Here is a 13,897-nt window from a genome sequence, read left to right as displayed (position 1 = left end):
CTATCTAATTTGAAAAGGACCGCCCGGTAGTCTATCTCACCAGGACGTCCGTCTCATCCCGTCACTTTCTAACCGTCTCTTCTAAGACTTGTAGTTTGTAAAATAGCTGCTTTGTATTAGAGACAAGCTGCATTCTCAAAAATAATAATAAAGCTCCTCAAAAAATGTATGAAATATGAAAAATGAGAAAACCAACAATATAAAACATAAACAAATGGAAAGCTTGTGAGTCATCCTGTTATTATGGTTTTATTTGTCTTATGAAGATCATTTTGGCTCAGTTTAAAAAAAGATATACTTTCAATATCATTCAACAGCTGTTCAGTTGGGTGAACTGTCCCTTTACTCGTCTGTCTGCTCTGTGTTCCCCTAGAGAGGTGCCTGTACCCCCGCGGCATGGCCACACCCCTCCTCCCTGGACCCAACGACATCGCCATGACGACCCCTCCCGGCCCCTTCCAGACGGACCCCCTGACCCCCCCTCGCGCCGCCCCCCACCCCGTCCACCACCACCCCCCGCCCTCACTCTCCCTCAAACCCAACCAGGTGGGTCAGGTGGTTCTGTACGGCGTTCCCATCGTCTCCCTGGTCATCGACCACCAAGAGCGCCTGTGCCTGGCGCAGATCTCCAACACGCTGCTCAAGAACTACAGCTACAACGAGATCCACAACCGCCGCGTGGCCCTAGGCATCACGTGCGTCCAGTGCACGCCGGTCCAGCTGGAGATCCTGCGTCGGGCGGGCGCCATGCCCATCAGCTCGCGCCGCTGCGGTATGATCACCAAGCGCGAGGCCGAGCGGCTCTGCAAGTCCTTCCTGGGGGAGAACGCGCCGCCAAAGCTGCCCGACAACTTCGCCTTCGACGTGTCGCACGAGTGCGCGTGGGGATGCCGGGGAAACTTTATCCCGGCGCGCTACAACAGCTCGCGGGCTAAGTGCATCAAATGCTCGTACTGCAACATGTACTTCTCCCCCAACAAGTTCATCTTCCACTCCCACCGCACGCCGGAGGCCAAGTACACGCAGCCCGACGCCGCCAACTTCAACTCCTGGCGCCGCCACCTCAAGCTGACGGACAAGACGCCGCCCGACGACCTGGCGTTCGCCTGGGAGGACGTCAAGGCCATGTTCAACGGCGGCAGCAGGAAGCGCGCGCTGCCCTCGCACTGCGGCGGGGGGGGCGGGCTGAAGGGCGTGGGCGGCGTCCTGCCTCACATGATGGCGCCGCCGGAGCTGGGCGGGCAGAAGCGGGGCAGGTTCGAGGACGACGACGACCTGGACGGGAACGGACTCTCCCCCCGTAAGGCGCCGCGAAGCTACCCGCTGATTCCCGTGCCCAGCAAAGGTTTCGGCGTGCTGCACAAGTTCCCGCCCGCCTCCCTGTTCCCCAACCCCTACTCTTTCCCATCCTTCGGCCTCTGCCCTCAGAAGAAGGAGGATGGCGAGGCTACTAGCGGTCAGAAGCCGACGGGGCTGTCCGGTTTGCTGTGGCCGGGACGCAAGGACGCCTTCTACCCCCCCTTCTGCATGTTCTGGCCCCCCAGGGCCGGCGCGGGCATCCCGGTGCCCACCTACCTCCAGCCCCAGCCCGGCGCGCTGACCTCCCTGACCGAGAGCCCCTCCCTCCGACAGGCCTTCCTGGACCTGTCCGACCCGGCCGAACCCGCGGCGGGGGCGGGCGCCAGCATGGCCGCCGCCGCCAGGCCCGGCCTGTTCGACCCCGAGTGCCCGGCGGCGACCCCCGACCTGCGGCCCGTGACCTCGGAGGGCTGGCTGAAGCTGCTGGACCACGCCCCGTCCCTGCAGGCCAGGAAGAGCAGCTACCACTCCGCCTTCCGGCCCGTCGTCAAGGACGCGGAGAGCATCGCCAAGCTCCACGGCAACGCGGCGGCGGCGGCGGAGGAGGAGCTGGCGTCGGAGCGGCGTCTGTCGCCGACGACCAGCTGCAGCTACGGCAGCGAGAGCGGGGGGGAGGGCGAGGGAGACGGGGGCGACAGCGAGGAGGAGGGGGAGGTGGACGTGGAGACCAAGCAGGACGAGGAGGAAGAGGAGGAGGTGGAGGAGGAGGAGGGGCGGGGCTTCGGCAGAGCGCCGCCCGCGCCGCCGACCTGCAGCGGCCTGCACCCGAGAGGCCTGTCCGAGGGCGGGGAGGACAGGGGGCTCTACCCCCCCTCCGCCACCCCCCCGGGCCCCGTCCACGCGGACGACGACCCCCCACGCCCGACAACGCCGACCCCCAGCCTCCCCACCCCCAGCCCACCCCCACACATACCGGAGGAGGTCGCCTACAAAAACGTAAATATCCCCTCAGGCCACTTTAACTAATTATTATTTAAATGCCTCAGCAGGCCTGCCTGGTCTGATCTGCATAACCAGATTGATAGCCGGAGCTCCCCGTGGATATGAGATATTCACAGCGCTGTGATCTGCGCTAATAGACCCGGGCAGGGATTGTTTAATGTAGACAAGGCTGTTTTGTTCTCCGCTTGTCACATCTGCCTGTTAGCGTGTTTAATCTTTCACCTATCGAGGCCACATTAGCCCGGCGCCGCCAGAGGGCGTAGAGAGAGGGAGAGAGAGAGAGGGAGAGAGAGAGAGCGAGAGAGAGAGGGAGAGAGAGAGAGGGAGGGAGAGAGGGAGGGAGAGAGAGAGAGAGAGAGAGAAAGAGAGAGCGAGAGAGAGCGAGAGAGAGGGAGAGAGAGAGAGAGAGCGAGAGAGAGAGAGAGAATTATGATGTACAGTACTGTCGTTGTCCAACAGGCTGGGTTTCTGCATAGTAACAGGTAACAGTGTGTGTGAGCAGCCTGTGTGGGGGCCGTTGCTGTTGTCGTCGTGCTCCCGCGGTACCGTGTCTCTCTGTGGCCCCCGGGGGCCCCTAAGGGCCAGCGCGTCTCTAACCTCCCCTGTCCTGTCCCCTCTCAGGAGGGCCTGCCCGCGTACGTCAAGGACGCCTCCGTCCACTCAGGTGAGTCGACTGTGTTTCCACCTGGCTGTGTGACAGTAATGTATCCCAGCATCCCCCGCTGTGCTCCTCGGCCCCCTTCGCCCCACCGAGTCGATGTTCTCTGTTCTCCACACAGCTGAGTCCTCCTAGTGTTCAGTTGAGCAGCTGGACTAATGGTCCCTGTGCTGTGTGTCCCTCTCCTCCCTCCGTCCGTGTGTCTAGATGACAACAAAGAGCAGAGCGGCTTCTTCGTGACAGAAACCGACACCGTGAGACCGGAATACTGGAGGGAGACTTCAGGTACACACACACACACACACACACACACACGCACGCACACATACACAGATGCGCACGCACACGCACACTCACACGCACACATACACGCATACACACACACACACGCACGCACGGATGCACCCACAGACACACACACACACACAGACACACACACACACACGCGCGCATACACACACCCACCCACACCACTTGAGGAAGAAGACTCCAGGTCCAAAACCCGCCATCACGACCTGATCCGACCCCCGGCAGGACCGAGCCGGTCGTCCCAGAGCGCCGGCCGCCACACCGCCACGAACAGATGACAGAGACACAACAGAACCGCCACAGAAATGGAGCAGCTTCCCGGTGCTCGCCGTCCCAGCCTGGCTGTATTCTAGTGGGAGCCATCACAGTTCAACACACTATCAGCTCCACAGCCGCCGTCGTAACAATATCGCCGGGACATAATTGCCTTCTCCTCCGCCAACCCCTCCATCCCAGAGATCGGCGCCTTATTGCCTTTTTATATCTGTCAGGGAGACATTAAAAGTGTTTTATGACATCTACGCCAACATTTATATTATCTATCCCATAATGATCTCCTCGCATAACGTCTAATGTATTTCAAAAAATTACCACGAAACAAATTAAACGAAACCACCTTTGCCTGATTGCCGCGCGTCTCCGAGGGGACGGGCGGGAACGTGATTAGGGGCACTGATTCCGGGGACCGGGGCGGCCCCGTCTTAAAAGGACTTCTGTTTCTCGGGAGAAAAATAATCTAATTTTCCATTTATGTAATGCAAACTGCCTCGGCTTTGACTATTCACGGTTAATTGACTGTCAAACGAGGTTGTTATCCTCGGGCGCTGTCTGCAAATGTGCTTGTCAAATGAGACAGAGAGAGGAGAGGAGAGGAGGAGGAGAGGAGGAGGGCGGCCGGCTTCTCTCTAATGAGCCCAGCGCAGGCAGGCTTAAGGAGGGAGGAGAAAGAGAGAGAGAGAGAGAGAGAGAGAGAAGATTATACACACACAAAATGTGCCAGATCGCTTCATTTAAGGCATTCGATTTGCCTCATTGTCACAACTCGTACACAGCTTGCGTGCACACACACACACGCACACAAACACACACACACACACACATACACACACACACACATCTACATTTTGAGGGTTTTTAGATTCACAGCGGTGTGCGATGGGGAAGCTGTTGACCTTGCGCAGTCAGTGGGATGTTAGAGCAAGATGTTAGTGTGGTTTAGCCTGCCTGGAGACCGAGGCTCTACAATCACCCCTAACAGCGTAAACAACAACATCGGCAGCACTCAAATATATGATGATGACAATACCAATCTCAGATGCAGGCCGCAGTTATTTATCCTATTTGTTAGCCGCAGTTTTGCGTTGCCTAAAATTCAGGTTTTACATCTTGAGTAGTACAATTATAGTTCTCAGTTTCAATCAAAAGTATTGTTATTTCTTAATCGTGGTGATTGTTGAGTGGAGCACGACTCGTTCCCTGGGAATGAGAGAGAAGGCTTGGAAACGTGTGTTTAGACTGACACCTAGTGGAGGAGGAGGTAACTGCAGGCAGGCTGCGGTCTATGAAGATTCACTGCATCGTGTTTGAGGATGGGTTGACTAGCTGTGCTACTGATGAATGGGATTTTAGGCTACTTAAATGAATCATAATCAAGACGTATTCATTTCCTGTCAGGTGATCAAACACAAGACACAACATCCCCCGTGTCGCTGAAGAAGGATGTTGAGAGCATGGAGAAAGGTAAGCACCCGCACACACACACGCACGCACGCACGCACGCACGCACGCACGCACGCACGCACGCACGCACGCACGCACACACACACACACACACACACACACACACACACACACACACACACACACACACACACACACACACACACACATTCAGTGTCCACCCTGTTGTTGATTGATCATTCAAGACTCTCCTACGTTCCATGTTCTAAATCCCGCCTGGTTCTAATTCCGCCTGGTTCTAATCCCGCCCGGTTCCAATGTGTGTTCCTCTGTTTTGGGTTCTCCAGAGGAGCTACAGAAGGTTCTGCTGGAGCAGATCGACCTGCGGAGACGACTAGAACAGGAGTTCCACGCTCTGAAGGGAAACTCTCCGTTCCCCGTGTTCCGTACGTAAACCCGTTCTCTACCTCCCTCCTCCACCCCTCCCTCCTTCCCATCCTCCATCCTCCACCCCTCCCTACCTCCCTCCTCCACCCCTCCCTCCTTCTCTACCTCCCTCCTCCACCCCTCCCTCCTTCTCTACCTCCCTCCTCCACCCCTCTCTCCTTCTCTACCTCCCTCCTCCACCCCTCCCTCCTTCTCTACCTCCCTCCTCCACCCCTCCCTCGGTCTCTACCTCCCTCCTCCACCCCTCCCTCCTCCACCCCTCCCTCCTCCTCTACCTCCCTCCTCCACCCCTCCCTCCTTCTCTACCTCCCTCCTCCACCCCTCCCTCCTTCTCTACCTCCCTCCTCCACCCCTCCCTCCTTCTCTACCTCCCTCATCCACCCCTCCCTCCTTCCTACCTCCCTCCTCCACCCCTCCCTCCTTCTCTACCTCCCTCCTCCACCCCTCCCTCCTTCCTACCTCCCTCCTCCACCCCTCCCTCCTTCCCATCTCCCTCTCCTCATCCTCCATCCCTCACTTTATACCTACCCCCTCCACCCCTCCTTAATTTTTCTTCCTTCCTTCCTCCACCCCCTCTCTCCTTCTCTACCTCCCTCCTCCACCCCTCCCTCCTTCTCTACCTCCCTCCTTCATTCATTTCTCATCCCTCTCTCCTTCTCTACCTCCCTCCTTCCTATCTCCCGCTCCTCATCCTCCATCCCTCACTTAATACCTACCCCCTTCCCCTCCTCCTTCTTATTTCTTCCTTCCTTCCTCCACCCCCTCTCTCCTTCTCTACTTCCCTCCTTCATTCTCTTCTCATCCCTCTCTCCTTCTCTACCTCCCTCCTCCGCCCCTCCCTCCTTCTCTACCTCCCTCCTCCACCCCTCCCTCCTTCTCTACCTCCCTCCTCCACCCCTCCCTCCTTCTCTACCTCCCTCCTCCACCCCTCCCTCCTTCTCTACCTCCCTCCTCCACCCCTCCCTCCTCCTCTACCTCCCTCCTCCACCCCTCCCTCCTCCTCTACCTCCCTCCTCCACCCCTCCCTCCTCCTCTACCTCCCTCCTCCACCCCTCCCTCCTTCTCTACCTCCCTCCTCCACCCCTCTCTCCTTCTCTACCTCCCTCCTCCACCCCTCCCTCCTTCCTATCTCCCTCTCCTCATCCTCCATCCCTCACTTTATACCTACCCCCCACACCCCTCCACCTTTTTTCTTCCTTCCTTCCTCCACCCCTCTCTCCTTCTCTACCTCCCTCCTTCGTTCTCTCCTCATCCCTCTCTCTCCACGGCTCCTCGGTTATATTGCCTTGTGGGATCGAGTGCGTTCCCATCATTAAGGTGTGCTTCTCTCTCCTGTGCAGATAACTTCCAGGAGCAGATGAAGAGAGAGCTGGCCTACAGGGAAGAGATGGTGCAGCAGCTACAGATGGTGAGATCACTAAAGCAACCGACGAAATCTCTCTCCGTTAGACAGGATGTATCGCTGTTAGTCTGTATCTCCGTTAGTCTGTATCTCTGTTAGTCTGTATCTCTGTTAGTCTGTATCTCTGTTAGACTGTATCTCTGTTAGTCTGTATCTCTGTTAGTCTGTATCTCTGTTAGACTGTATCTCTGTTAGTCTGTGTCTCTGTTAGACTGTATCTCTGTTAGACTGTATCTCTGTTAGTCTGTATCTCTGTTAGTCTGTATCTCTGTTAGTCTGTATCTCTGTTAGTCTGTGTCTCTGTTAGTCTGTATCTCTGTTAGTCTGTATCTCTGTTAGACTGTATCTCTGTTAGTCTGTATCTCTGTTAGTCTGTATCTCTGTTAGTCTGTATCTCTGTTAGTCTGTATCTCTTAGTCTGTATCTCTGTTAGTCTGTATCTCTGTTAGTCTGTATCTCTGTTAGTCTGTATCTCTGTTAGACTGTATCTATGTTAGACAGGATGTATCTCTGTTAGTCTGTATCTCTGTTAGTCTGTATCTCTGTTAGTCTGTATCTCTGTTAGTCTGTATCTCCGTTAGTCTGTATATCTGTTAGTCTGTATCTCTGTTAGTCTGTATCTCTGTTAGTCTGTATCTCTGTTAGTCTGTATCTCTGTTAGTCTGTATCTCCGTTAGTCTGTATCTCTGTTAGTCTGTATCTCTGTTAGTCTGTATCTCTGTTAGTCTGTATCTCTGTTAGTCTGTATCTCTGTTAGACTGTCTCTCCGTTAGTCTGTATCTCTTAGTCTGTATCTCTGTTAGTCTGTATCTCTGTTAGTCTGTATCTCCGTTAGTCTGTGTCTGTTAGATAGTCAGACTGGCTGAGTAGTTTCACCGTGCTCGTCATGATGTCATCTATCACATGTGCATCTGTTAGATAGCACCGCGGAGACAGACAGGCTGTGTTTGTCTTACACACACACACACACACACACACACACACACACACACACACACAGACACACACACACACACAGACACACACACACGCACACACACACACACACAGACATGACGGAGAACTGGTGTCTAGAGCAGATGGATGTATCTGAAGAGCGAAGACACACTAAGAGACGCACTGTCATTATCCTCCTGACTTCACATCAGCAACTACACAACTACTGCAGTACTATTAGTATTATACTCCAGAACTACTGCAGTATTATTAGTATTATACTCCAGAACTACTGCAGTATTATTAGTATTATTCTACAGAACTACTGCAGTATTATTAGTATTATTCTACAGAACTACTGCAGTACTATTAGTATTATACTGCAGAACTACTGCAGTACTATTAGTATTATACTACAGAACTACTGCAGTATTATTAGTATTATACTGCAGAACTACTGCAGTATTATTAGTATTATTCTACAGAACTACTGCAGTATTATTAGTATTATTCTACAGAACTACTGCAGTATTATTAGTATTATACTACAGAACTACTGCAGTACTATTAGTATTATACTACAGAACTACTGTAGTATTATTAGTATTATACTACAGAACTACTGTAGTATTATTAGTATTTTACTACAGAACTACTGCAGTATTATTAGTATTATACTACAGAACTACTGCAGTATTATAAGTATTATACCACAGAACTACTGCAGTATTATTAGTATAATACTACAGAACTACTGCAGTATTATTAGTATTATTCTACAGAACTACTGCAGTATTATTAGTATTATACTACAGAACTACTGCAGTACTATTAGTATTATACTACAGAACTACTGCAGTATTATTAGTATTATACCACAGAACTACTGCAGTATTATTAGTATTATACTACAGAACTACTGCAGTATTATTAGTATTATACTACAGAACTACTGCAGTATTATTAGTATTATACCACAGAACTACTGCAGTATTATTAGTATTATACTACAGAACTACTGCAGTATTATTAGTATTATACTCCAGAACTACTGCAGTATTATTAGTATTATACTATAGAACTACTGCAGTATTATTAGTATTATACTACAGAACTACTGCAGTATTATTAGTATTATACTCCAGAACTACTGCAGTATTATTAGTATTATACTCCAGAACTACTGCAGTACTATTAGTATTATTCTACAGAACTACTGCAGTATTATTAGTATTATACTCCAGAACTACTGCAGTATTATTAGTATTATACTCCAGAACTACTGCAGTACTATTAGTATTATACTACAGAACTACTGCAGTATTATTAGTATTATACTCCAGAACTACTGCAGTACTATTAGTATTATACTACAGAACTACTGCAGTATTATTAGTATTATACTCCAGAACTACTGCAGTATTATTAGTATTATACTACAGAACTACTGTAGTATTATTAGTATTATACTACAGAACTACTGCAGTATTATTAGTATTATACTACAGAACTACTGCAGTATTATTATTATTATACTACAGAACTACTGCAGTACTATTAGTATTATACTCCAGAACTACTGCAGTATTATTAGTATTATACTCCAGAACTACTGCAGTACTATTAGTATTATACTCCAGAACTACTGCAGTACTATTAGTATTATACTACAGAACTACTGCAGTACTATTAGTATTATACTCCAGAACTACTGCAGTATTATTAGTATTATACTCCAGAACTACTGCAGTATTATTAGTATTATACTCCAGAGCTACTGCAGTATTATTATCAGGAAACTAATGCATCTCTCCCTCTGTTTCCTCAGATCCCGTATGCAAATATGATCAGAAAAGAAAAGATTGGGGCTCATCTCAACAAGAGCTAAGTGGTGAGAAGAGCCCTGTGTTGATGTTTCTCCTGAATGATCTGCTCATACTACCTGAGTACAGTATAGTAGGTAGACTAAGTACGTACTGGTATAGTCAGGCACACTGTGGTTTTAAGTACAGATCAGGTAGACTTAGTACATATGGTCGGGAAGATGTAGCTCTAAGAGGCTTCTGCTCCCCGTGTCGGTTTGCAGGTTCCTCAGAGCCAAGCTGAGAACCAGCGGAGTTCCTCCCAACGTTAGGAGAGACAGAGACAGGGAGGAGAGACCCTCTGATTGGCGGAGCCCGAGAAGGACACACAGCTCTGCTCTGACAAGCTGACACTTTTTCACACTTCTACAACAACAAACGTGACCTCGTCCCCCAAAGGAAGACAGGCGGAGAGACGGAGAGGACACAGCCTGAGCCAGCTGCTCCCGCTGGGACAGGCAAAGACAATGTGTCCCCACTGTACATGAGCCCTCTGGACCAACACGGACATTCTCCGTCCTCAAATGAGCCCACCTTACCAACATGGCCTCCCTGGCTACCAACGTCTAAAAAGGACACACACCTCCCTAGCTACCAACGTCCAACATGGACACACACCTCCCTAGCTACCAATGTCCAACATGGACACACACCTCCCTAGCTACCAACGTCCAACATGGACACACACCTCCCTAGCTACCAATGTCCAACATGGACACACACCTCCCTAGCTACCAATGTCCAACATGGACACACACCTCCCTAGCTACCAATGTCCAACATGGACACACACCTCCCTGGCTACCAACGTCCAACATGGACACACACCTCCCTAGCTACCAATGTCCAACATGGACACACACCTCCCTAGCTACCAACGTCCAACATGGACACACACCTCCCTTGCTACCAACGTCCAACATGGACACACACCTCCCTTGCTACCAACGTCCAACATGGACACACACCTCCCTAGCTACCAACGTCCAACATGGACACACACCTCCCTAGCTACCAACGTCCAACATGGACACACACCTCCCTAGCTACCAACGTCTAACATGGACACACACCTCCCTAGCTACCAATGTCCAACATGGACACACACCTCCCTAGCTACCAATGTCCAACATGGACACACACCTCCCTAGCTACCAATGTCCAACATGGACACCCACCTCCCTAGCTACCAACGTCCAACATGGACACACACCTCCCTAGCTACCAATGTCCAACATCTCTACATGATGATGATGAAGATGATGTTTCTGTACAGTGACCCTTCTGTGTTTGTTTGTCTCATTCTGACGGCACCAGGGCTGCCCCTCTAGTCCTGGTCCTAGTCCTGGTCCTGGTTCTGGTTCTGGTTCTAATCCTGGTCCAGATCCTGATCATACAGTATGTACTGAATGTAAAAAAAAAAGATGGCTGCATTGAACTTAAATGTCAGAGATCAAGCTAAAGCACTCATACCTCTTGGTTTGGAGGATATAAATCGACATTAAACACAAAATCAATAATGTTATTATTATTTAAAAATGGTTAATGCAAATGTATTTAAATATGTTCTTGTAGTTTCTCTACTATTTATGTGGATAAATAAAAAGTCTATACAATAATGAAACCATATGCATTCTTTCTGCAGACTGGGCGGAGTTCAGCTCATACATGAACTATAGTCTAATACTAAATCCACAGAAATTATAGACGTGCATACATCACATATCTTCTGTATGACAGTCAGGGGGCATAGCGATATGTTTTGATAATGATCATCTGATCAATAAACAAAGTAGGTGCCGTCAATCACGTTGTCTCGCACCTGCTCTGACCTCTGAAACGAGTGCTGTCATCTCACCGAAGAAGGTGACATTTTACACGTGCCACACATAATTGTTGTCACTAAGAGAAAGATGTCATTCAAAAAATAAAATCCATACGATGGGAGTGTAGAGTATGGAGGTCTCAATAGGACAGAGGAGAAGGTTAGAGCAAGGTTGAGGTGATGAATGGTCATACTGCACTCTTTTTGGTAAGCAAGCATACAGTACGAATGGAAGGTGTGAATATTTTGGTGAGGAATGAAACAGTAGACCATGTTTTATTGTATTGCCAGAAGTTTCAGAGAGGGAAGTCTTACAGAACGCCCTATGTACATGACATTGCATTAGTCATTTAGCAGACTTTTTAACAGTTTTATCCAAAGCGACTAACAACTAACACAGGCAATGTGCAAGAATAGCAATCTAAAATACAATAAGTGCTTAGGAGGGAGGATTGTTGTAGTACTTCTTGAAGCTGATGTAAGGCTGGGGAGCGAGATATCAGAATGAATAAATATTCAGGGGATGTGTGTTGGAAACTCCTGGAGTATTTAACGTCAACGAGATTAATACAGATTAAAGATCAGTTTATTTGTAGTATCTGAGTCAAATAGTTTGAGTTCTTTCTTTACTTGTGTTTTTTTGTGTTTCATTTTAGTTGTTTTTGTGTGTTTGGTATGACTGAGTGAGCATGGTGTGTGAGGGGTTAGCTTTTTAATCCACACTCCAGACCAGTGGGGGCACTAATGCACCCAAAAGTTGTTTCTCAACTTCCAAATAAAGCTAAAAGAAGAAGCAGAAGAAGTTATTCGTCAGCAGGATTCAGTCTCTGTAGTGAAGTTGCCAGCATGGCGTTTACTCTGTACGCCCTCCTCCAGACAGCCATCCTCTGTGTCAACGCTGTAGCAGTCCTGCACGAAGAAAGGTTTCTCAGCAAAAGTAAGTGACACTAATCATATTTACATATTTAATCATATTTACATGACTGACCCCACACATCTGGAACAAACTTCCAGAAAACTGCAGGTCTGCTGCAACTCTTGGTTCTTTTAAAACAAGCCTGAAGACTTTTCTTTTTTGCCACTGCTTTCTAAGAGTTATGTTTATCAGTATACTGCACTGTCACTTTTATCCCTGTATTCTATTTGTCCTGCTTTTTGTTTTACATGTCTATAATGACTTGCTTTTTGTTTTAATGCTTTTAATTTGTCCTGCCTTTTGTTTTACATGTCTATAATGACTTGCTTTTTTGTTTTAATGCTTTTAATGTCTCATGTAAAGCACCTTGAATTGCCCTGTGGCTGAAATGTGCTATATAAATAACCTTGCCTTGCCTTACCTTGGTGAATCTCTCTCTCTATATGAATTTCTCTCTGAATTTCTCTCTTTTCTGTTTTGTGTGAAGACCAGGGGTCTTTACTGAATCCTGAAATGCATTTTATTTGATTAAAGCGTCCATGCTAAGTGTGTAAACTGTGTGTAAGTCCTAGCAACACTAATACACTCCCTCTCTCTCAGTCGGCTGGGGGGCGGATCACGGTACCGGAGGGTTCGGCGATGACCCGTCCATCAACGCCCAACTACTGACCCTGATCCGCTCCGTCAGAACCGTCATGAGAGGTATGTGATAGACATGTTATATATATAGATATAGGCTATATAGATATAGGCTATACTCAGTGGCCACTTTAGGTACATCTATACGTACCAGGTAAGCTGCAGGGTTCTCCCAGTGATTCCCTGTGTTCTATGTTCTCTCTCTGATCCCCAGTGTTCTATGTTCTCTCAGTGATTCCCAGTGTTCTATGTTCTCCCAGTGATTCCCAGTGTTCTATGTTCTCTCTGTGATTCCCAGTGTTCTATGTTCTCTCAGTGATTCCCTGTGTTCTATGTTCTCTCTCTGATCCCCAGTGTTCTATGTTCTCTCTCTGATCCCCAGTGTTCTATGTTCTCTCTGTGATTCCCTGTGTTCTATGTTCTCTCTCTGATTCCCAGTGTTCTATGTTCTCTCTCTGATCCCCAGTGTTCTATGTTCTCTCTGTGATTCCCAGTGTTCTATGTTCTCTCCCTGATTCCCAGTGTTCTATGTTCTCTCTCTGATTCTCAGTGTTCTATGTTCTGTCAGTGATTCCCAGTGTTCTATGTTCTCTCTGTGATCCCCAGTGTTCTATGTTCTCTCTGTGATCCCCAGTGTTCTATGTTCTCTCTCTGATCCCCAGTGTTCTATGTTCTCTCTGTGATTCCCAGTGTTCTATGTTCTCTCTCTGATCCCCAGTGTTCTATGTTCTCTCTGTGATCCCCAGTGTTCTATGTTCTCTCTCTGATCCCCAGTGTTCTATGTTCTCTCTCTGATCTCCAGTGCCTCTGATCTTGGTGAACTCTGTCTGCATCGTCCTGCTGCTGCTGTTTGGCTGATGGCTGCTGACTGAACCAGACCAGCGTCTCTGACTGACCTCTGAACCCAGACCAGCATCTCTGA

General features: G+C 49.0%; 2 protein-coding genes across 2 annotated transcripts; both read left to right on the top strand.

The window, feature by feature from the left end:
• Nucleotides 1–396: 396 nt before the first annotated feature.
• skor2 (SKI family transcriptional corepressor 2) lies at nt 397–9,621 on the top strand (the record flags this gene model as incomplete). Its single annotated transcript, XM_084460147.1, has 7 exons — nt 397–2,295; nt 2,923–2,965; nt 3,167–3,244; nt 4,943–5,008; nt 5,296–5,394; nt 6,736–6,803; nt 9,562–9,621. 7 exons carry the CDS (start codon nt 397–399, stop codon nt 9,619–9,621), a joined length of 2,313 nt encoding a protein of 770 aa, XP_084316273.1.
• Nucleotides 9,622–12,253: 2,632 nt separating this feature from the next.
• Nucleotides 12,254–13,897, top strand: ier3ip1 (immediate early response 3 interacting protein 1). Its single transcript, XM_084460037.1, has 3 exons — nt 12,254–12,357; nt 12,937–13,038; nt 13,778–13,897. The coding sequence occupies exons 1-3, from the start codon at nt 12,267–12,269 to the stop codon at nt 13,831–13,833; spliced, it is 249 nt and encodes an 82-aa protein (XP_084316163.1). The 5' UTR covers nt 12,254–12,266; the 3' UTR covers nt 13,834–13,897.

The sequence above is a fragment of the Borostomias antarcticus genome, assembly GCF_949987555.1.
Source record: "Borostomias antarcticus genome assembly, chromosome: 30".
Taxonomy (NCBI): Eukaryota; Metazoa; Chordata; class Actinopteri; order Stomiiformes; family Stomiidae; genus Borostomias; species Borostomias antarcticus.
This window is presented reverse-complemented; position numbering and strand designations above follow the sequence as displayed.